Source organism: Bufo bufo, chromosome 1 (genome assembly GCF_905171765.1).
Source record: "Bufo bufo chromosome 1, aBufBuf1.1, whole genome shotgun sequence".
Lineage (NCBI taxonomy): Eukaryota > Metazoa > Chordata > Amphibia > Anura > Bufonidae > Bufo > Bufo bufo.
Window position 1 is genome coordinate 262,970,676 of NC_053389.1, and position 25,768 is coordinate 262,996,443.

Consider the following 25,768-nt stretch of genomic DNA (forward strand, 5'->3'; position numbering starts at 1 on the left):
GAGCTGCAACATCACTGGAGTGCCCAAAAGCACAAGGTGTGCAATACTCAGAGACATGGCCAAGGTAAGAAAGGCTGAAAGACGACCACCACTGAACAAGACACACAAGCTGAAACGTCAAGACTGGGCCAAGAAATATCTCAAGACTGATTTTTCTAAGGTTTTATGGACTGATGAAATGAGAGTGAGTCTTGATGGGCCAGATGGATGGGCCCGTGGCTGGATTGGTAAAGGGCAGAGAGCTCCAGTCCGACTCAGACGCCAGCAAGGTGGAGGTGGAGTACTGGTTTGGACTGGTATCATCAAAGATGAGCTTGTGGGGCCTTTTCGGGTTGAGGATGGAGTCAAGCTCAACTCCCAGTCCTACTGCCAGTTTCTGGAAGACACCTTCTTCAAGCAGTGGTACAGGAAGAAGTCTGCATCCTTCAAGAAAAACATGATTTTCATGCAGGACAATGCTCCATCACACGCATCCAAGTACTCCACAGCGTGGCTGGCAAGAAAGGGTATAAAAGAAGAAAATCTAATGACATGGCCTCCTTGTTCACCTGATCTGAACCCCATTGAGAACCTGTGGTCCATCATCAAATGTGAGATTTACAAGGAGGGAAAACAGTACACCTCTCTGAACAGTGTCTGGGAGGCTGTGGTTGCTGCTGCACGCAATGTTGATGGTGAACAGATCAAAACACTGACAGAATCCATGGATGGCAGGCTTTTGAGTGTCCTTGCAAAGAAAGGTGGCTGTATTGGTCACTGATTTGTTTTTGTTTTGTTTTTGAATGTCAGAAATGTATATTTGTGAATGTTGAGATGTTATATTGGTTTCACTGGTAAAAATAAATAATTGAAATGGGTATATATTTGTTTTTTGTTAAGTTGCCTAATAATTATGCACAGTAATAGTCACCTGCACACACAGATATCCCCCTAAAATAGCTAAAACTAAAAACAAACTAAAAACTACTTCCAAAAATATTCAGCTTTGATATTAATGAGTTTTTTGGGTTCATTGAGAACATGGTTGTTGTTCAATAATAAAATTAATCCTCAAAAATACAACTTGCCTAATAATTCTGCACTCCCTGTACATACATACATATATACACATATATATACAAATGTGTAGCTGGCAGTCTAGGCCCATATATATATATATATATATATATATATATATATACAGTCCGGTCCATAAATATTGGGACATCGACACAATTCTAACATTTTTGGCTCTATACACCACCACAATGCATTGAAAATGAAACGAACAAGATGTGCTTTAACTGCAGACTGTCAGCTTTAATTTGAGGGTATTTACATCCAAATCAGATGAACAGTGTAGGAATTACAACAGTTTGCATATGTGCCTCCCGCTTGTTAAGGAACCAAAAGTAATTGGACAATTGGCTTCTCAGCTGTTCCATGGCCAGGTGTGTGTTAATCCCTTATTATCCCAATTACAATAAGCAGATGAAAGGTCCAGAGTTCATTTCAAGTGTACTTTTTGCATTTGGAATCTGTTGCTTTCAACTCTCAAGATGAGATCCAAAGAGCTGTCACTATCGGTGAAGCAAGCCATCAAAAAAAAAAAAAAAAAAACCATCAGAGAGATAGCAAAAACATTAGGCGTGGCCAAAACAACTGTTTGGAACATTCTTAAAAAGAAGGAACGCACCGGTGAGCTCAGCAACACCAAAAGACCCGGAAGACCACAGAAAACAACTGTGGTGGATGACTGAAGAATTCTTTCCCTGGTGAAGAGGACACCCTTCACAACTGTTTGCCAGATCAAGAACACTCTCCAGGAGGTAGGTGTATGTGTGTTAATCAAGAGAAGACTTCACCAGAGTGAATACAGAGGGTTCACCACAAGATGTAAACAATTGGTGAGCCTCAAAAACAGGAAGGCCAGATTAGAGTTTGCCAAACGACATCTAAAAAAGCCTTCACAGTTCTGGAACAACATCCTATGGACAGATGAGACCAAGATCAACTTGTACCAGAGTGATTGGAAGAGAAGAGTATGGAGAAGGAAAGGAACTGCTCATGATCCTAAGCATACCACCTCATCAGTGAAGCATGGTGGTGGTAGTGTCATGGCGTCAGCATGTATGGCTGCCAATGGCACTGGTTCTCTTGTATTTATTGATGATGTGACTGCTGACAAAAGCAGCAGGATGAATTCTGAAGTGTTTCGGGCAATATTATCTGCTCATATTCAGCCAAATGCTTCAGAACTCATTGGACGATGCTTCACAGTGCAGATGGACAATGACCCAAAGCATATTGCAAAAGCAACCAAAGAGTTTTTTAACCACCTCAGCCCCCAGTGCTTAAACACCCTGAAAGACCAGGCCACTTTTTACACTTCTGACCTACACTACTTTCACCGTTTATTGCTCGGTCATGCAACTTACCACCCAAATGAATTTTACCTCCTTTTCTTCTCACTAATAGAGCTTTCATTTGGTGGTATTTCATTGCTGCTGACATTTTTACTTTTTTTGTTATTAATCGAAATTTAACGATTTTTTTTGCAAAAAAATGACATTTTTCACTTTCAGTTGTAAAATTTTGCAAAAAAAAACGACATCCATATAGAAATTTTGCTCTAAATTTATAGTTCTACATGTCTTTGATAAAAAAAAAATGTTTGGGTAGAAAAAAAATGGTTTGGGTAAAAGTTATAGCGTTTACAAACTATGGTACAAAAATGTGAATTTCCGCTTTTTGCAGCAGCTCTGACTTTCTGAGCACCTGTCATGTTTCCTGAGGTTCTACAATGCCCAGACAGTACAAACACCCCACAAATGACCCCATTTCTGAAAGTACACACCCTAAGGTATTCGCTGATGGGCATAGTGAGTTCATAGAACTTTTTATTTTTTGTCACAAGTTAGCGGAAAATGATGATTTTTTTTTTTTTTTTTTTTTTTTCTTACAAAGTCTCATATTCCACTAACTTGTGACAAAAAATAAAAAGTTCTATGAACTCACTATGCCCATCAGCGAATACCTTGGGGTCTCTTCTTTCCAAAATGGGGTCACTTGTGGGGTAGTTATACTGCCCTGGCATTCTAGGGGCCCAAATGTGTGGTAAGGAGTTTGAAATCAAATTCAGTAAAAAATGACCTGTGAAATCCGAAAGGTGCTCTTTGGAATATGGGCCCCTTTGCCCACCTAGGCTGCAAAAAAGTGTCACACATCTGGTATCCCCGTACTCAGGAGAAGTTGAGGAATGTGTTTTGGGGTGTCTTTTTACATATACCCATGCTGGGTGAGATAAATATCTTGGTCAAATGACAACTTTGTATAAAAAAATGGGAAAAGTTGTCTTTTGCCAAGATATTTCTCTCACCCAGCATGGGTATATATAAAATGACACCCCAAAACACATTCCCCACCTTCTCCTGAGTACGGAGATACCACATGTGTGACACTTTTTTGCAGCCTAGGTGGGCAAAGGGGCCCATATTCCAAAGAGCACCTTTCGGATTTCACTTGTCATTTTTTACTGAATTTGATTTCAAACTCCTTACCACACATTTGGGCCCCTAGAATGCCAGGGCAGTATAACTACCCCACAAGTGACCCCATTTTGGAAAGAAGACACCCCAAGGTATTCCGTGAGGGGCATGGCGAGTTCCTAGAATTTTTTATTTTTTGTCACAAGTTAGTGGAAAATGATGATTTTTTTTTTTTTTTTTTTTTTTCATACAAAGTCTCATATTCCACTAACTTGTGACAAAAAATAAAAACTTCCATGAACTCACTATGCCCATCAGCGAATACCTTGGGGTCTCTTCTTTCCAAAATGGGGTCACTTGTGGGGTAGTTATACTGCCCTGGCATTCTAGGGGCCCAAATGTGTGGTAAGGAGTTTGAAATCAAATTCTGTAAAAATTGACCTGTGAAATCCGAAAGGTGCTCTTTGGCATATGGGCCCCTTTGCCCACCTAGGCTGCAAAAAAGTGTCACACATCTGGTATCTCTGTATTCAGGAGAAGTTGAGGAATGTGTTTTGGGGTGTCTTTTTACATATACCCATGCTGGGTGAGATAAATATCTTGGTCAAATGCCAACTTTGTATAAAAAAATGGGAAAAGTTGTCGTTTGCCAAGATATTTCTCTCACCCAGCATGGGTATATATAAAATGACACCCCAAAACACATTCCCCACCTTCTCCTGAGTACGGAGATACCAGATGTGTGACACTTTTTTGCAGCCTAGGTGGGCAAAGGGGCCCATATTCCAAAGAGCACCTTTCGGATTTCACTTGTCATTTTTTACAGAATTTGATTTCAAACTCCTTACCACACATTTGGGCCCCTAGAATGCCAGGGCAGTATAACTACCCCACAAGTGACCCCATTTTGGAAAGAAGAGACCCCAAGGTATTCGCTGATGGGCATAGTGAGTTCATGGAAGTTTTTATTTTTTGTCACAAGTTAGTGGAATATGAGACTTTGTATAAAAAAAAAAAAAAAAAAAAAAATCAGCATTTTCCACTAACTTGTGACAAAAAATAAAAAATTCTAGGAACTCGCCATGCCCCTCACGGAATACCTTGGGGTGTCTTCTTTCCAAAATGGGGTCACTTGTGTGGTAGTTATACTGCCCTGGCATTTTCCAGGGGCCCTAATGTGTGTTAGGTAGGTAAATGACCTGTGAAATCCTAAAGGTGCTCTTTGGAATATGGGCCCCTTTGCCCACCTAGGCTGCAAAAAAGTGTCACACATGTGGTATCGCCGTATTCAGGAGAAGTTGGGGAATGTGTTTTGGGGTGTCATTTTACATATACCCTTGCTGGGTGAGAGAAATATCTTGGCAAAAGACAACTTTTCCCATTTTTTTATACAAAGTTGGCATTTGACCAAGATATTTCTCTCACCCAGCATGGGTATATGTAAAATGACACCCCAAAACACATTCCCCAACTTCTCCTGAGTACGGCGATACCACATGTGTGACACTTTTTTGCAGCCTAGATGCGCAAAGGGGCCCACATTCATTTTATGAGGGCATTTTTAGACATTTGGATACCAGACTTCTTCTCACGCTTTGGGGCCCCTAGAATGCCAGGGCAGTATAAATACCCCACATGTGACCCCATTTTGGAAAGAAGACACCCCAAGGTATTCAATGAGGGGCATGGCGAGTTCATAGAAATTTTTTTTTTTTGGCACAAGTTAGCGGAAATTGATATTTTTTATTTTTTTCTCACAAAGTCTCCCGTTCCGCTAACTTGGGACAAAAATTTCAATCTTTCATGGACTCAATATGCCCCTCACGGAATACCTGGGGGTGTCTTCTTTCCGAAATGGGGTCACATGTGGCGTATTTATACTGCCCTGGCATTCTAGGGGCCCTAAAGCGTGAGAAGAAGTCTGGAATATACATGTCTAAAAAATTTTACGCATTTGGATTCCGTGAGGGGTATGGTGAGTTCATGTGAGATTTTATTTTTTGACACAAGTTAGTGGAATATGAGACTTTGTAAGAAAAATAAATAAAAATTCCGCTAACTTGGGCCAAAAAAATGTCTGAATGGAGCCTTACAGAGGGGTGATCAATGACAGGGGGGTGATCAATGACAGGGGGGTGATCAATGACAGGGGGGGGTGATCAATGACAGGGGGGGGTGATCAATGACAGGGGGTTGATCAATGACAGGGGGGTGATCAGGGAGTCTATATGGGGTGATAACCACAGTCATTGATCATGCCCGTGTAAGGCTTCATTCAGACGTCCGTATGCGTTTTGCGGATCCGATCCATCTATCAGTGCATCCGTAAAAATCATGCGGACATCTGAATGGAGCTTTACAGGGGGGTAATCAATGACAGGGGGGTGATCAGGGAGTCTATATGGGGTGATCACCACAGTCATTGATCATGCCCCTGTAAGGCTTCATTCAGACGTCCGGATGCGTTTTGCGGATCCGATCCATCTATCAGTGGATCCGTAAAAATCATGCGGACGTCTGAATGGAGCTTTACAGGGGGGTGATCAATGACAGGGGTGTAATCAATGACAGGGGGGTGATCAGGGAGTCTATATGGGGTGATCACCACAGTCATTGATCACGCCCCTGTAAGGCTTCATTCAGACGTCCGGATGCGTTTTGCGGATCCGATCCATCTATCAGTGCATCCGTAAAAATCATGCGGACATCTGAATGGAGCTTTACAGGGGGGTAATCAATGACAGGGGGGTGATCAGGGAGTCTATATGGGGTGATCACCACAGTCATTGATCATGCCCCTGTAAGGCTTCATTCAGACGTCCGGATGCGTTTTGCGGATCCGATCCATCTATCAGTGGATCCGTAAAAATCATGCGGACGTCTGAATGGAGCTTTACAGGGGGGTGATCAATGACAGGGGTGTAATCAATGACAGGGGGGTGATCAGGGAGTCTATATGGGGTGATCACCACAGTCATTGATCACGCCCCTGTAAGGCTTCATTCAGACGTCCGGATGCGTTTTGCGGATCCGATCCATCTATCAGTGCATCCGTAAAAATCATGCGGACATCTGAATGGAGCTTTACAGGGGGGTAATCAATGACAGGGGTGTAATCAATGACAGGGGGGTGATCAGGGAGTCTATATGGGGTGATCACCACAGTCATTGATCATGCCCCTGTAAGGCTTCATTCAGACGTCCGGATGCGTTTTGCGGATCCGATCCATCTATCAGTGGATCCGTAAAAATCATGCGGACGTCTGAATGGAGCTTTACAGGGGGGTGATCAATGACAGGGGGGTGATCAGGGAGTCTATATGGGGTGATCACCACAGTCATTGATCACGCCCCTGTAAGGCTTCATTCAGACGTCCGGATGCGTTTTGCGGATCCGATCCATCTATCAGTGCATCCGTAAAAATCATGCGGACATCTGAATGGAGCTTTACAGGGGGGTAATCAATGACAGGGGGGTGATCAGGGAGTCTATATGGGGTGATCACCACAGTCATTGATCATGCCCCTGTAAGGCTTCATTCAGACGTCCGGATGCGTTTTGCGGATCCGATCCATCTATCAGTGGATCCGTAAAAATCATGCGGACGTCTGAATGGAGCTTTACAGGGGGGTGATCAATGACAGGGGTGTAATCAATGACAGGGGGGTGATCAGGGAGTCTATATGGGGTGATCACCACAGTCATTGATCACGCCCCTGTAAGGCTTCATTCAGACGTCCGGATGCGTTTTGCGGATCCGATCCATCTATCAGTGCATCCGTAAAAATCATGCGGACATCTGAATGGAGCTTTACAGGGGGGTAATCAATGACAGGGGTGTAATCAATGACAGGGGGGTGATCAGGGAGTCTATATGGGGTGATCACCACAGTCATTGATCACGCCCCTGTAAGGCTTCATTCAGACGTCCGGATGCGTTTTGCGGATCCGATCCATCTATCAGTGCATCCGTAAAAATCATGCGGACATCTGAATGGAGCTTTACAGGGGGGTGATCAATGACAGGGGGGTGATCAGGGAGTCTATATGGGGTGATAACCACAGTCATTGATCATGCCCCTGTAAGGCTTCATTCAGACGTCCGGATGCATTTTGCGGATCCGATCCATCTATCAGTGCATCCGTAAAAATCATGCGGACATCTGAATGGAGCTTTACAGGGGGGTAATCAATGACAGGGGGGTAATCAATGACAGGGGGGTGATCAGGGAGTCTATATGGGGTGATCACCACAGTCATTGATCACGCCCCTGTAAGGCTTCATTCAGACGCCCGTATGCGTTTTGCGGATCCGATCCATCCATCAGTGGATCCGTAAAAATCATGCGGACATCTGAATGGAGCTTTACAGGGGGTTGATCAATGACAGGGGTGTAATCAATGACAGGGGGGTGATCAGGGAGTCTATATGGGGTGATCAGGGGCTAATAAGGGGTTAATAAGTGACGGGGGGGGGTGTAGTGTAGTGTAGTGGTGCTTGGTGGGACTTTACTGAGCTACCTGTGTCCTCTGGTGGTCGATCCAAACAAAGGGGACCACCAGAGGACCAGGTAGCAGGTATATTAGACGCTGTTATCAAAACAGCGTCTAATATACCTGTTAGGGGTTAAAAAAAACACATCTCCAGCCTGCCAGCAAACGATCGCCGCTGGCAGGCTGGAGATCAACTCTCTTACCTTCCGTTCCTGTGAGCGCGCGCGCCTGTGTGCGCGCGTTCACAGGAAATCTCGCGTCTCGCGAGAGGACGCACCGGCGCGTCCACCCAGAAGAGCAGGGCCGCCGCAAAGACGCAATCCTGCGTACGGCGGTCCTGAGGTGGTTAAGGGAAAGAAGTGGAATGTTTTGCAATGGCCAAGTCAATCACCTGACCTGAATCCGATTGAGCATGCATTTCACTTGCTGAAGACAAAACTGAAGGGAAAATGCCTCAAGAACAAGCAGGAACTGACAGTTGCAGTAGAGGCCTGGCAGAGCATCACCAGGGATGAAACCCAGCGTCTGGTGATGTCTATGCGTTCCAGACTTCAGGCTGTAAATGATTGCAAAGGATTTGCAACCAAGTATTAAAAAGTGAAAGTTTGATTTATGATTATTATTTTGTCCCATTACTTTTGGTTCTTTAACAAGTGGGAGGCACATATGCAAACTGTTGTAATACCTACACCATTCACCTGATTTGGATGTAAATACCCTCAAATTAAAGCTGACAGTCTGCAGTTAACAAGAAAAAAGCAAAAATGTAGCAGCACAACGAAAAATAGGGGTAAATACCGTTCCTTATTGTGGTGGTGCCTGCCGCGTCGGAATTCAGTCTCAGACTCCCCCCAACTTTAGATGCACTTGTAAAAAAAACGCAGCACTCTCCAGTCTTGATTCTCTCAAAGGTTTATTCACCAACACTTTGCGACGTTTCGACCTGTGTGGTCTTTATCAAGCTGCAGTTAAAGCACATCTTGTTCATTTCATTTCAAATCCATTTTGCTGGTGTATGGAGCCAAAAATGTTAGAATTGTGTCGATGTCCCAATATTTATGGACCTGACTGTATATAATGTATAAGGGCCTAGACTGCCAGCCACACATGTGTATGCGTGGGTGGGTGTATATACAGTATATGTGTATGTATGTATATGTGTATATATGTGTCTGTGTATATACTGCCCACCCCATAGTTAAAATACATAAAATATATACTTGAGGCAAATTTTACGTGACTGCCATTTCGTGAGGCACACTGTCATTTTCATGAGACAAACTGCACCAGACTGCCAACCACACACACATATATACAAATGCGACCGCAGAGACATTCTTAGATACCTTACATATAGGTATCCGTACACACATCACTGCTGGAGAGACACAGGGTTATTTTTGCTCTGCAAAAATAGTGGGTGCCTGCCATTAAAAAACTATTAAAAAACAACTAGAAAGATACATAAGCAAAGAGTATACTTTTATTTTTTTATTGGTTTTAAATTAAGCATATACCATTGCTATATGAGGTATAACGGGAAAGGTAATGTCAATCAACCCAACCCAAACTCGCCCCGATTCCCCCCCCTCCCATTGGCCTACGCACCAAAAACTCCCATTTTAAATGTGTTTTAAATTTAATTCCCCTCTGTGTATACAGTCCTGATGAAGAGGGCAATCCAGGCCCTCGAAACACGTTGACTACCCTGCAAATAAAAGTTAATCCCTTATCTGTCCGATGATTTGGGTCTGAATCCTTCCAAGCAAGCGCCGGAAAAAGCAGTCAAAGTACAGTTTTTACCAGTTTTCCTTTCGATATTTCCCAAATTTGAACATACACATGTGGACAAAATTGTTGGTACCCCTCCGAAAAACACAATGGTCACTGAAAAAACTTGAAACATAAATAGTAATAAATAAAAATTTACAAAAATATATCCTATAATACGAAAGGTTACCAAAGAGCCCATAACAACTTCCAAAGAGATTAGAGGTGAACTCCAAGGTCAAGGTACATCAGTGTCAGATCGAACCATTCATCGTTGTCTTAGCCAAAGTTGACCTAATAGAAGACCGAGAAGGAAACCACTGTTGAAAGTAAATCATTAAAAAGTGAGACTGGAATTTGCCAAAACACATATTGTCCAGCCACAAAGCTCCTGAGAGAATGTCGTTTGGACAGGTGAGACAAAACTGGAGCTTTTTGGCATGTCACAAAAAATGAAGCTGGTGTAATGTAGAACTGGCTTAGTTGCCCATTGCAACCAATCAGATTCCACCTTTCATTTTCTAAAGGAACTGTGAAAAATGAAATACTGCTGGATTTCTTGCTACTGGCGCGGCGATCATATTAATTTCTATGGGATCACCGCTACTCTGCAATCCTGGCCGTGACAGCCGTCGCCCAACTAGTGTCACCCTGTAGCCATACCCTTATGGTAGTGGCAAATGAGAATAAAAAAGCTATTTTAGGGTACTGAATTACCAGAAAAAAACTGCAAAAATGTTAAAAAACATATTTTGAAAATATTTTTTCAAACTAGTAAGCCTAAAGATTCTAAAAAGACATAAATTATGTGTATAAAATATGAAAAGAAACTTGTATTATTCACAAAAAAGTTGCAAAAATTATGCTGCTAACTCAACAATAAAGACAGCTAAACTGAGAGCTAAACTCTGCCTGATCCTGAAGACCAAAATTACCTTGGTTCTGAACTAGTTAACTGGGTTCTTCAGGACTACAAAATTGATCAGTTTTGTAGTCCTGTAGCCCCAGTGCTGTTTGATGTACAAATATTTTTGCTATGTGCGTGGCTTCTGACTAACATCCAAGGATGTGGGTTGTTTGTTATTAAAGATATTCAGCCATAAACAGATTTATTTTATTTTATATTTTTAAACCTATTTAGTCATTGTCGTGAGTCAATCCAGTTGTTTACTTCATTTTTCTCTTTTGTACAAAAGTTGTGAACAATTGACCCAGCGTGCTAATGCAAATTAAAAGAAAAAAAAAACTTAAACGGCCAGTAGCAAAAGGTAGCTTTTCTTGCTTTTATATGTTTGCCATTAAAGTGACAAATACAGACAGGGAACACAGAGATTTAAGGAGTTCCCCTTTCATTAAACAAGCTGACATGGTAGGGGGGCTATGACTTTTGTAATTGAAACCTTCTGCTCATTACAAATCCAGGAGTCTTTTTTTCACCCAATAATGCCTTTTGTGTTTGCCTGCAGTTCTTCATAACCATTACCATAGGCCCAAAGCCTGTCTGTGCCATAAAAACCGTAATGACTGAGCCAGTGACTGTTATAAACTTCACAGCCAGGCTTGTCTGGAAATTTGTGGTGAAAGAATGTGTCTTAAAATGTGACTTACAATTTAGCCCAGTCAAGACTAGGGGTATTTTATACCCTGGTGACCAGACTATTCTTTAGAAAATGAAATAGTCTTAGTGAAACCGGACACAAGGAGACCTCTTATTGTCTGATAGTTCAGTATGTGAGAAGGAGTATAATTTTGGGATTCTTTCCACAGTTGGGACCCAAGTCCTCTGATTCATATTCATTCCAAATTCATTGGGCCTACAGACAAAAAAAACATGGTTGTAAAGGTTCCCTGATCATTATTGCTCGGCGCCCAGATCATGTGCCAACTAGTGCTGCATCCGGTTACTTGTGCTACTGCCATTCTTGATGGGTTGATTTAGTTGTTTCTAATGGTTATACGACTCTTTCGATTATTGCCTTAAAATCAAGTATTTATATACATCGTATGATCAGATTGTAATAAACAATGAGCAAGAGTTGGGGACTAGCATGCTAATTGTTTTTATGGCATAACATAGTAGCACCTGGTCACAAACTCCAACTTAAAGTGTTTAGTCACTGGTGAAACAACCATGTTTCATTGTGAAGGTACCTTTTACAAGTTGGATCTTGATGATGACGCCAAGGGATATGCCCATTGTGATTAGCGGAAGTCCATCTTGAAGACGTCTAGTACTAAGTGCTGCACTGAACTCTACCCATTGCTCTAGTCACTAACTTGTCCAGTTGAACAAAGTGTTGTTGCGGCTATTCAACCAGTTTATTGGCCATAGAGCAGACATGGGAGTTTATATAAATCTTCTGTTGTTTTTGAACAGTATGCATATTTAAGAGTAGATCTATGTGTTCTTAAAAGTATTATGACAACCTGTATATCGAGAACAAATATATCATACACAATATATAATGACAACCGTTCTAAATCAAAGTTTTTGCATTTTTTCCACCCTTCTAGATGTGGATGAATGTTTGGACAATAATGGAGGATGTCAACAGATCTGTGTTAATACAATGGGGAGCTATGAATGCCAGTGCAAGGATGGGTTCTTCCTAAGTGACAATCAGCATACTTGTATCCATCGCTCAAACGGTACGTATTTGCCATACAAGCAGTACTATATCTTTTCGGTTTCTCATCATTCTTTGGAATTGATATTCAGGCTGATGTAGAGCTGAGTTTCTTCAGCAAATTGCCTAATCCTGGAAGGAACTAAGTAGAAAATACCATACTGTTTGTTGTTCTTCAGCTTGGATCTTCCAAACCATTTAACTTGGGCATCCTCTTTAAACATGTGGCCTAGACCCTCAGGAGATTGATCCTATTACTAAAAGTTGAATCCTTATGTCAAACTCATAACATCTGGTCACTTTTTGGTTAGTTGACGTTTTATGGAATTGTACCAGTCTACCTTGAACAGATTCAAATCAATATGATCCAAATTCGGGGATCATTTACTTTCTGTTGATGTAGACGATAACTGTTTTTTAAAGTTGTGATTTGGTATTGAAAAACAATTGTTGGATGATGGTATGTTTGATAAGTGAGATGTTCTTAATGTTGACCAGTAACAGGGGTGCTGAGGGCCCACCAGTAAAATTAATTCTAGGGGCCTACTGTAAAGTTACATTCAAACACTACCTGCTCGCACAGCAGCAGCAAGACTCTACAAAATAAGAGAATACAGGCTATCCTGCCTCCTTACCTGGAAGTCATCTCCACTATCGGTTGCATCAATATTAATTAGGTACTTTTTTAATCTGCCCAGTTTTAGATGACCATAGGATTCTTCTGCTCCCCTGTAGGCCAGTCCAAGCCTGACAAGTGTGATAGTACAATGTATAGGTCTGTCTACCAAGACTGCAGCATGTGTAGATGAAGGACTTTGCATACAACACAGTTATGTTTTATGGCCATGGGACCACTCCTGGTCCCCGCACCGCCGCTGCTGCTTCTCTCTGTACACCGATGAAAACAGGGTAGGGGCAGCAGCCAATTACAGGCGGGAATGGGGACAAGCCTCCCTAGCATCGCGGGTGACTCTAAGGAGGCTCGTCCCCGCCTGCCATTGGCTGCTCCCCCCGACACCAGATGTTTTTATCGGTGTGCAGGGAGAAGCAGCAGTGGCGGTGCGGGGACCAGGAGCGGCGCGGGGAGCGTGGTAAGTATATTATCTGTGAGGGGCCCGGAAAATGGGGGGTATGTTTATGAAATCAGATAACCCCTTTCAAGGCTATGTACACCTTCGGGGATGCTTTTTTTATGATTGCATTTTACTCATTTGGGGCTAAAAATATTTTTTTCAATTGGTCTTTATTTAAAATATTGAGCCATACTTTCCCAAAGGGTTAACTGTTTTTCCAGCCGTGTGCAAACTACTTTTACTTTCACTTTGTGCCGGTCATCTAATAACCCTTATCTCTAAATTACTAAAGGACCCTTAACATGGGCCGAGAATTTAAAAAAAAAAAACGCTAATGAGCATTCATAGTAATGCTCGATAGCGATGATCTGGCGGTGTAAATGTACCGCCGCTCGTTCATCTGGTAATTGTTAGTGCAGCACAAAAATCCTTGTTTCCCGGCAGCAGATTGTGTTTACACAAGAGCAATGGCATTTGTGAACACTCCTCTCCATACTGTGTAGCAGCTAGAGAAGATTGCTGCATGTAAATGCATCGGTCTCCTAAGCTAGCGATCAGCAGCTTCCTTCCCGACAATCTGCATATGAGGCGACTGTCACACCTAGTGTTTGTACTTTTATAGGATTACAACAACTAGTTATTATGTGGTTGTCACATCGGTTTGTAGATTACATTGTTAAAGGGGTTCTCCGGGAATTAAGAAAATGAAAATACTTAAATGTTACTTCATTATAAATATTCCCAATTCCCTGACAAGTAGGAGAGGAGGATGAGGCGGCTCTTTACCTCAGTGTTGTGAAGTAACTTGTCCTGCTGTGTGATTAGGACAGGTTTTGTGTGTATTAATAGGACAGCGGCCATTTTGTTTCTCCTAATCATTGCTCCCTAGACAAAACGAGCCATTATAACTAATGAAAGGTATTTGGGAATATATTTATAATAAAGTAATATTTACGCATTTTCATTTTCTTAATTCCCGGAGAAAGCATTTACGGTTTATCAATGGAGGTCTTCCAGAACATGTGAGAAATTCCACTATTAAAGGGAACCTGTTACCTGGTTTGGGGTCATAAGCTACCAACATGCTGTTATGCAGCTGGGGCTTAAGGTCCAAAACCTGCCTATATCAAACCCAGCCATCCCTACAAAGTACTGCGTAGTGAATGAAAATCCAACTTGTCAGGAGATGACTCTGGGACTGTTCTCCAGCAGCATCAGCAGGTGAGGTGTAATGTACTATTCTTAAAGGGCTTCTGTCAGCCCACTAAACCGTTTTTTTTGTTTTTGTTTACTAATAATCCCTACACTGCGATTTATGCATACATAAGTTATATAATCATTTCTGTTAAGTAGAATTTGCTAAAAAGCGATTTTTAAAATATGCAAATTACCTTGCTACCAGCAAGTAGGGCGGCTACTTGCTGGTAGCAGCCGCATCCTCCGACCCTAATGACGCCCCCTCCGCATTGTGATTGACAGGGCCAGGGAACGGAATCGTTCTCTGCTGGCCCTGCCTGTTAGCATTCAAAATCTGGCGCCTGCGCTGCGGCCGTACGTATCTTCAATCTGCGCAGGCGCACTGAGAGGCGGCCGCTCTCTCCTCAATGCGCCTGCGCCGGGTGTAGATGTGACGTCATCGGCGCAGGCGCATTGAGGATGGAGCGGCCGAGCGAGTGGCCGTCTCTCAGTGCGCCTGCGCAGATTGAAGATAGGTACGGCCGCGGCGCAGGCGCCAGATTTTGAATGCTAACATGCAGGGCCAGCAGAGAACGATTCCGTTCCCTGGCCCTGTCAATCACAATGTGGAGGGGGCGTCATTAGGGTCGGAGGATGCGGCTGCTACCAGCAAGTAACCGCCCTACTTGCTGGTAGCAAGGTAATTTGCATATTTTAAAAATCGCTTTTTAGCAAATTCTACTGAACAGAAATGATTATTTAACTTATGTATGCATAAATCGCAGTGTAGGGATTATTAGTAAACAAAAAAAAAAAAAACGGTTTAGTGGGCTGACAGAAGCCCTTTAAGTGGCACATTGTACATACAACCCATGCTGCTGGAGAAGACTCCTGGTAAGTTCAATTTTCATTTACTATTCTCTGCAGGGACACATGGGTTTGTTATGGGCAGGTTTGGGACCCTAAACCCTAACTGCGTAATGGCATGCTGGTAGTTTAGTGTCCCCAAATGACCGGTTCCTTTTAACTCGGAATACTACAAATATTGAAGAGTTTTAAAATGACTGCCTGTAGAGCATTGAAAGTGCAAATATCTGTGAGTCATTTTTTTTTTTTTTAATCATCTTGTATCCTTGTGACAATGGACATCTGCTTTGCTATCCTGATATTGTAATAAGCTAATAGCGAGCTTGTACTTTTACGTAGTAGCCAGTATGAACAGGCCGAGCTGCAGTGTGAATCATTGTAGGGGGACGGAGCAGCAATCTAACCCTCTGAAAAGACAGGACTTACATTTCACATCTTAGAGTACCAGCAGACAATGTAGCTAAGTTGAGGTTACCGGTGATAATATTGAGCATTAAAATAAGCTGGGACAAGCATGACTACAACCTTGCTTATACTGTTGACATTGAGATTGTGTAGATATTCAGACATTCACTTTGTTTAATGGAGGAAGATTGCAGGTTTAAATATGGCGTGCTCTGTTAGCATTTTAAGGCATCAGCCATGGAGAGGTCAGCCCATATTCTAGCGAAGCTCATTAATGTGCTAATACTCATTATTTCAGCCTTGTTCCCTCTGATTAGTAATGTTATTATCCAAACATTGCTCTGTGGGCTGCTTTAATTACTTAATTAGGTCATCAATTGTGTGATTAGTGTGTTCCAGTAGTTGCAAAGATCCTCGTTAGCAGTATCGAGAGGCTAGCCAAATTACCTAATCTTTCCCACTTATTGGTGATATAACAAGCATTTCTCTTGTGAAGATAATGAGCTTTCTTGGTTCTTTGGCTCTCAACAATATGTCACTGTAATGCAAATGGGCTGTACTGCCAGACTTCCAGATTGTCATCCACGTGCCTTTTAAATGTTGCATTTTCTGGGCTTATGAAACTTTTGGTGGGATTTTTAGGGAAATCAGAATTTTTGGGTTTAGAATAATTATAAAAAGCATTGAGCGTTGTTTTTATTTGCACTGTATATTTTAAATTTTTCTGTTAAACAATTTCATTGGTATATTTTTATGGACCAGCACTATTAAACTTCTGGCATGAGTCTAGAGTGGGATAAAAGACCTTAACCATCTATGCTTGGTTGAGGACTGTGGTTGAATCTTTTGTGAGGGGTGTCTCTGAAAGGCATATAATAACCAGTAGCACATAAAATATTGCCGATATCTTGGATGCATCCTTCAACCTTTTTACATTTCATGTGACCATGTCAATCCTAGCCGTTATGACATAAGTACAAAAAAACAGAAACATAGACCTCTCCTAGGGCCCACTTGTAGCTTGTATCTCCTTGTGAAGCAAAGTCTTTGATCTCTCACTGTCCCAGATCTACTGTCTCAAATTCCCAACACCTACAAAGCATAAACAGATTTGGCAAATTACTGAAAAAAAGGGTGATCAAGATTCACAATGAAGATAAGTAACATATGAGTGTCCATTTTCCTGTCTTTTATGAATTATTTTGAAACCGTCCTGCTGGCAATATACGACAATGAACAGTATTATTAAAGAAGATGTTCTATGTCTGTCAATAACCAGTTGGTTCATTCAGTGTGCGTAAAGAAGACTGTCTCAATCTTTATAATGTAGAATGTTATCAGGACAGGCCGCGTTGGCCCCCCTGTTGGCGAAGGCTTAGGCTAATTTCATACCTCTGGTGTGAATTTCGGCAAGATCTTCCAGCAGAGAACAGCCTGCCAGAATTCTCTGGATCTAACACTGCCGGATGCGGACAGAATGCCCGCCAGAACCCAATATGCTTAATGGGGCTGGCAGATGCCGGCAAACAATGCAGAGAATCTGCATGCTGCGGTTTGTGTCTGGCCTATTGCTGGCATTGTCTGCTGGAATTCACACTGGAAGTATGAAACTGCCTTAGTCGGCACACCATTCTCTTTCTAAAGTGAATAGCTGGGACAACACTTCTTTACTAAAAGTCATTAACTACTAGGCCTCAAAATATTTGTCATGATTTCTTCCCTCTTCCTCTTTGGACACACCAGTCAGCCTAATATCATTACACTTAAAATGGGTAAAGAGGACCTGTCGCCTTTCCTGACATGTCTGTTGTAGTAATTACGGTATTTGCATCCTCCAATTCTGGAACATCTATTTTTATGACTCTCTGATGTGCCAAAATTTTTTTATTTTGTGGCATTTTATTTATTTTTTGTTATGAATGAATTATTAGCAGTTTGTAATGAAGATTCAGCTCTGTATTTCCAGTTTAAGGTATGTTCCTGTGCCGTCTGACACTGGTAGCATTGATTGTCAGGCTGTGGAGGGACATACACCCATCTGGACCTTCATTGCAAACTGCTAGCAGTTCATTCATCGCTTCTATCCGGAATAATAATGGAATGGCACAACATAGACTCGTAAGAATAGTTGCTCCAGAATTGTTATTACAGGGGGTTGTAGTTGCTAAAAATGACATGTCAGAAGAGGTCCTGTTTAAGATAGCAGTGTTGGAAATAAATCTTTTGATGTTTTTTTAGATACTTTTAAGTCATTCACATCGATCCACCACTTCTATGTGATCTGAAACTGTTTGTAATCATGATGGATACTATTATCATCTTCTTTAAGGTTCCTCATAGGAAAATTTCAAGGAAACCTGTCACCATAAAGACAGGAGCTAAGCCAATAGATTTGGGGGAAAAAATTCTGTGTAATTTGTACATTATTTACTAAAATACTTTATCTGCTCTATGTTTAGGATTCATTTGGATGGTCCTACTTAGAGATTGACAGTCTTCCCTGTGTGACTGTTTATCCACAGATAGCTGCCAGTCGCTGACTGCTCACTTGCCTCCTAAACATAGAAAGAGTCAAATTACAATTAATAAAGTACACGTTTTACTGAATCTTTCCCCACAAAGCTCATCTTCTTCTGCTCTATAACATGATGTCTGCCGGTTGCACAGATGTCTGCCGGTTGCACAGAAGTGTCTATGAAGTAGGTTCACTTTTGTAACCTGGGGGAAGCAGTGGGATCAGTGCAGTGTTGTGCATAGCAGAAGGTCCCAGATGCTATGAACTCTCAATGACAGTCACCGTGTTGCCACTGTAGTTTGGTGTATTTGTGAGCCAGTCCTTGTTTACATCGCCTAGGACCCCACCCCCACTTAGAGAGCTGTAGATTTTAAGCCTAGGATGTCCCCTTCTCAGACTGACTCCTTGTTTGTCTGTGCGATGGCATCAGTGACAAGTGGGGATGAATTTGTTTACCCACAGTGTACAAATGCTTTGGGGTTATGCCAGCAGGATTTGTAGGATTATAAAGGATGCTGAGCGGGAGCCTTGAGATCCTCCCAAATCCTAGGTTAAACTACACCTCCAACCTCCCCTATCATTGTGCATACTGTATGCGTTACATCTGATTCATTGCATAAGCTTCTCATACTCTAGGCTCTTTAAATGACAAGTCTGTGTTTCATTGAGAGGCAGTCTGTTGTATAACACAGGGTTCTCCTAAACCCTGGGGCTGCTTAGAATGTTATCAGGGAAATACAATGGCAGCAAGACCTGTCACTTTTTCAGAAGAGAAATGAAAAAACCTGGATCGTCCTTGCTTGACATGGTTGGCTCATTACAGGAGGAGGTTACAGATGCCAGACTTCTACTGAAAATGCATTGCGTTTGTGAGAAAGGCCTCAAGTACACAGAGGCCCCTCCTCTTCCATGTAACATTTATAATACTGGTTTGTTTTATGTGACAGAACAGCATTTGGACCCAACTCGGGCACCAAAATAGAAAAAAAAGTCCAGCTTTCTAGAAGCTTCAGTAAAAACTTCCTTTATTTCCACGATTATCTGTTCACCTTTCCAGATAATACAATTACTTATGTTTTAATAGTCATAGCCCCACCAGGGTACTTCTTTCAAATTTCTTTTTATTAATCAGCAAAATTGTACATTTGGATTAACAACATACATTATAATTCACAAATATCTTAAAATTGTAAATACAAATAAAGGTAATGCATCCATCCCACTATGAGAGATGTTATCATTGTCTCTGACATAGAGAGTGAGAGTCAGATAGCGATCGTTGAATTCAGTTATGCAGAACATAGGATTAGCCAAAAACGTACGTAAACACTGAAATAATAAATAAGATAAGAAAAGTAAAGGGTGGGTAGAGATGGATAGGAGAAGCGGGGGAGGGGGAGGGGTCCTTGCGGCCAGCAATTTTCCACTAGGTGGTCATATAAATCCGAGCAAGAAATGGGCGGAGGCCCATGTTGTGGCTCACATTGACTGTTACAGTGTTCCATAAGTGACAAGGGATGGTTTGTGTGTGAATTAATAGGGCTGCCCAGAAGAGGATGTGATGTCTATGGCACCTTACTAAGTCCTAAAGCACGGTATTGTTTCCAGGGTCCCCAATGTTTCATATATCCCTGGTGATTCCTGCTTTCCCACCCTGCCAACTCTGCAGCACGATGGCAGATTTGATCTACTTTATCAACCCATTGATCTAATGTGGGGGGTTCTTTACTAAGCCATTTAAGTGGAATCAATAGTCTTGCTGCTTGTAGTAGATGGATAGCTAAGTAATTTTTAGCTGGGCGCCAGGTATCGTTTGGGAGTCATAACAGGATTGACTCCGGAGTTAGCTTAACATTTGCAGAGGTAATCATATTGACCTCTTTCGTTACCTCTTCCCAGTATACCGAAATCTTTGGGCAGAACCAAAAGATGTGACTCTGTGTGCCCTCCCTGTCCTGGCATCTCCAGCACATATCCTATGACTGTAAGCCCAGTAGATACATTTGTTCAGAAGTATTATTCCAGTGTGTCATTACTTTATATGAGTGTTCCTGAATTCTCACACATCTGGAAAAGCCATGAAACCCAGGTGAATGCGCAATATTTTGGTCTCAGAGAAGGACCTACCAAGTTCATCTGACCATTTAGAAGCATATGCTGGAATCCCTCTGCTTTGGTTGGTTAGGAGAGAATTATACAGTATAGAAATCAGCTTACAGGGGAGGTTATCTTGAATGAGTAATTTTTCAAACCAAGTGTGGTCTCCTATTCCCATCGTACTCTGTGTTAGCACCTTGCAGGAGGATAATATTTCTGCCTTATCCAGGAAGTTAGTGGTGAGGGATGCTAATGTTCTGGGTTGGGGCACACCATCTGGCTCCACCAGATCCTCTAGAAAGGTCGCCAAAGTCTGACTTATGAACTTGTTACAGATTGGGGATGGATTTCTAACTGATGGGCGTGTAAGAAACAGGACCAGCTGAGCCGGCAGAAGTGGAGACCCAGAGCCCAGGGTGTCTTGATCTCTAGTAGTGGTTCGTATCACTGACATAGTCCATTTAAGAAGGGGGTTACATGTAGAGGCCGAGACTCCCAGTCCCCACAGGCCGGCAAGCTGCTTTAGTGTTATGGATTGCAACTCTAGTTCAGTACCTAAGACCTGGTTGTTTATGGCATTTAATTGAAGCCATCATTTTAGATGAACTGCTCTATAATAGGTTAGTGCATTAGGGAGACCAAAGCCACCATGCTCCTTCCTCAACACAATTCTACTGTATTCTAAGCACGCTTTCTTTTTGTTCCATAGGAAATTAGCAAAAGTAAACTTAATCTGTCTAAAGAAATGCATGGGTACATGTATCGGCAGCATTTGTAGGACATAAAGTAACTTGGGCATTATGAAGGTCTTGAGCAAGTTCTTGCGACCCATCCAGGAGACCTAGGGGTTTTGGAAAGATTTCAAATAGGTTTTGAATCTCTCGTATCAGTGGTGGATAGTTTATATGGAGGACCCTCGTGAGGTCTGAGGGTATCTTAATGCCCAGGTAGGTGAGGTGCGAAGTTTGCTACTTAAAGGGGGTAGCTGATCGCAGTTTAGACACTACCGAGGCTGGAGCTGTTATATTAAGTGCCTCGTATTTAGTGTAGATTATTTTTAAATTGGGGAGAGTTCCAAAGGTCTCAAAGAGATCTTGCAGGGGAGGAAAGGCACGTGAAGGATTACTAATAAAGATGAGTAGATCATCTGCAAAGGCAGCTGTATGGTAAGCGGGTAATTGACTAGGTAAATGAAGTTCCTGTATTTAGGGATGTTCTCTAATGGCTTGTAATAGCATCTCCATTACCAGGACAAAAAGGGTGGGGGACAGGGGGCATCCCTGTCTTGTTCCATTTTTAATAGGAAATGCAGAAGAGCGGGTACCATTCACTCTGACTCTTGCACTAGGAGATCTATATAATGACATTATGGCATTGACAAAGGCAGCAGAGATGCCGAATCTTAACAGAGCCTTTTGCATAAAAACCCAGCTGACTCTGTCAAAGGCCTTTTCTGTGTCGACGCTAAGGACAACCAATGACTGTTTAGATGCCCCAGCATAGGGAATGGCATTAAGAATTCTACACGAGTTATGGTTTCCCTCCCTTCCCGGAACAAACCCTGTTTGCTCGGAATGAACAAGTTTCGCCCCCATTTTTTGACATCAATATTTAAGAGTGATATGGGTCTGTAACTCCCACATTGCTCTGGATCTTTCCCCTCTTTGGGTAGTATAGTAACTACTGCTTCTAGAGCTTGAGGATGTAGGGTGGCACCTGACATTAGAGACCTACACCATTCTGTGATCTGAGGGAGAAGAGTGGGCAAGAATTTCCTATAATAGCCCACCAGGAAGCCATCTGGACCCGGACTTTTGTCTAAGGGCTTTGCCTTTATGACCTTGGCGACCTCATCTTCCGTGAACGGTTGAAGCAAAAGTGAACGTTCTTCAGGGGTGATTGTCCTAAGAATCAGGGGATCCAGAAAGCCATCAATGGTCCCACAAGAAACCTGTTCCATTGGATCTCCCTCATCCCTCAAGCCATAAAGCTGGGCGTAGAATTCCTGAAAAGCTGCTGCGATATCAGTGGTTTTCGTAACCCCATAGCCCTGAGCTTGCCTAATTGACTGTGTGAAGGTGGCGTCATGTCTCGCCTCCTGAAGCAACGTCAAGTTTTGTGCCCTTGTCTCTGTGTGCATAGAATCTAAATTTAGAATATTGGTAAGACTTGGCTTATTGTGTATTGAGCAAGTCTCTCAATTGCCTTCTCAGATGGATCAGCTCCTGATATGTCTGCAAAACTGCAGACCTCTTGTGGAGAGCTTCAATTGTGGCTATCTGAGAAAGCATAGAGTTCAGTAGCTTTTGCCTTTCTTTTTTCAATTTACTTCCCAGGGAAATCAGTTCCCCTCTCATTACAGCCTTATGAGTCTCCCATTCTGTTATGGTAGATGTGTCCCCGGGCGAGTTCTCTTTGAAGAAAAGAGTGAGCTTCTGTTGCATTGCCTGCAAGTCTACCTCCCTATCCAGCAATGTCTCATTCAGGCGCCAGGACCATGTTCTAGCTGGCATATTTTGAAAGCATAAGGATATATTCACTGGTGCATGATCGGATATAGTGATCGGCTCTATATTGGCCGAGTGCAATAAGTCAATGTGCCGTTCTGAAACAAAAATGTAATCCAGTTTCTGAAATGTGTTGTGCACATTAGAGAATAATGTATAGTATTTGGTGGTTGGGTATAGGAGTCGCATGCATCAGTTAAGCAAGCATCCTTTAAATTTCTGTGTATTCTCCCTAGAGATACCTTAGAGTGTATGGAAGTACCGGAGGAGGTGTAAAGAGTGGGTGAAAGGGCAATTTTAATGTCACCTCCCGCTATACGTATACCTTCCGTGAACTGATGTAGCTTAGCCAGTGTAGTCTTGAGCCATTGTTGTTGGCCTCTGTTGGGTGCATATAGACTTGCAAGCATAACAACATACACTCCTATTTTACCCTTAACAAAAATAAAGCGTCCCTCAGGGTCAGATTGTGTGAGAATATGGGTAAAGGGTAGCAACACTCACCCCTCTTGAGACATTGACATAAGAACTATGGAACCACATTCTAAAGTACGCTTGCGGTTGAGATGGTATGCTTCCTGCTTTAAAATGTGTTTCCTGAAAAAAGCATATATCTGTCTTGGATTTACGTAATAGGCGACATAACTGAGATCTTTTTTGCGGCGTGTTCCTGCCTCTCACATTGTAAGTGATACATTTAATATGAGCCATTTAGAACAGTCATCTGTGAACATCTTAATGCAAATGGTCCGGAGACGTGCCGCATGAAGGAGGGAGGGTGGATAGGACAAGGGAAGGTGGGGAAGAATAGAAGAGAAAATAAATAGGAACAAAATGAAAATCTATATATAGTAAATACAAGGATGTGTGGTGGTATAATAAACCTCATGTGCAATGCAGTTTTCAGTAGCATAAGAAGTACTATGAGGTCCATCACATCATCTACTAGCAAAATTACCCGTTTAACTGGAGGGGGTGACAGGTGAATATGAGTTCTAACAAACATGTAGGCCTGACATAAGAACTCACAGGGCCTGTGTCATTAAAAGTAAACTAAATTGAGGTAGTTGCTCAACATGGAAATAACAGGTAGTACTAAAGGGTGAACATGGCAAACCACAAAACCACGACTATTAGACTAAGCAATTCTACTAAAAGGCACTTGGTAGAATCATGGAAGAGGAAGGTCCATAGGTAAATTATAGCGTACGTCCATCAAGTAAAGGGTAAAATGGCTGATAGCAGGTTGGTAGATGTCCACTTATGCAGCTAAAAGATAAGCATTTTAATGGCAGTATACATTACCACTCCTTGAGCTGCTTGAATAAACCATGGTTGGACCATCAGTTCAAGTGGTGGGTTTCTTGGGGCTGGGTGACTTCTTTTTTCCCAACTAGCGACCAGGTTCCTGGATCTGGTAAGGCTGGTAGCGAATCTTGCTGTGTGGCTACAGATAGCCAGGATAGGATGTAAAGCGGGGGACCACGCTGCAGGAAGATCTGTTGGTGTTCTAATAGTGCACCGTTTCCCGCTTTTGGTGAATGTAAGGCCGAAGGGAAAAAGCCACCTGAAAGCTACATTGGTAGCCTTCAAGTGGTCTGTAAGAGGACGTAGCAGCCGTCTTTTGTATAAGGTCGAGGGAGCTATGTCTTGAAGAATGCGCTCACCATCGAATTGCTGATCCTCTTTCTCTCTAGCAGCCTTCAGTAGTGCAGCTTTGTCTAGGTAGCTGAGTAGGCCGCACACTATGTCCCTTGGAGGCTCATTTTGTTTTGGAACCGGCTTTAGCGATCTGTGAATGCACTCCACTACTATTGCTGCTGCTCTCTACTCTCCCAGCAGGTCATTATAAATGGCTGCTGCAGCATCTGGTAGCTGATCATGAGCTGTGGTTTCAGGTACCCTGCGGATCCGAATGTTCTTTTGGCGACTGTGGTTTTCCTGGTCTTCGATTAGGGCAAATGCTGTATTAAGAGAGTCCATTTGTGTGGCGCAGCTCTTTCCCAATGCGACGTTTTAAGATACGGCCGCCTGGTCCGTCTTCAGGGCTTCCACTCTATGCCCGAGCTGTTTGAGGTCACCTTTTATCTCCGCCAGTTCTCTCATAACAAGCATTATGGCTTGAGACAAAGCTTGTTTTATGAACCGCCGAGAGACTTGCGTGTGGTCCCTTGTCATGCTGGCTACTGTCGAGTCAGACAAGCTATCTGCATCTGAGTCCACTAAGTGTTCTCTCTTCCCCTCCGGCTCGCAAGCTCCGGCAGAGGCAGCTGCTTTGTTAAGAAATCTCTCCATGTCCGTCCCGCTGCGGTCCGGTCTCGCAGATTCTCTTTTAACTCTGGCCTTGTCTTTAACTATCTTCACCATCTTGGAGTGAGATGAGCAGTGTATATAGCAGTAACACAGGCCTGTGATGGAGGAGCGCTCTAACAAGCATCCATCACACTGTGCAGTCAGGTTCCGCCCCACCAGGGTACTTCTGAGGCCCCTATATCTTCACACTGCCTTTTAATGCTTTCTTCTTGGCTAATATACAGATGAAACTCGTAAAATTAGAATATCGTGCAAAAGTCCATTTATTTCAGTAATGCAAATTAAAAGGAATAGCAGTAATGCAGCTTAAAATTAGAATTTTGTGAAAAGGTTCATTATTCTAGGCTCAAAGTGTCACACTCTAGTCAACTAATTAATCCATACCCCCTGAGCAAAGGGTACCTCAAAATTTAGACTTTGGGGTTTCATAAGCTGTAAACCATAATCATCCAAATT

At 42.5% G+C, this 25,768-nt stretch overlaps 1 protein-coding gene across 4 annotated transcripts in view; it reads left to right on the plus strand.

Annotated features, from left to right (window-relative positions):
- SCUBE1 (signal peptide, CUB domain and EGF like domain containing 1) overlaps window positions 1-25,768 on the plus strand; it is a 322,190-nt gene that overhangs the window by 99,858 nt on the left and 196,564 nt on the right. For all 4 annotated transcript variants that reach the window (XM_040439175.1, XM_040439177.1, XM_040439176.1 and 1 more), the window contains exon 4: window positions 12,247-12,381. In XM_040439175.1, coding sequence (XP_040295109.1) covers window positions 12,247-12,381 — 135 coding nt within the window. The remainder of the gene's footprint in view (window positions 1-12,246; window positions 12,382-25,768) is intronic.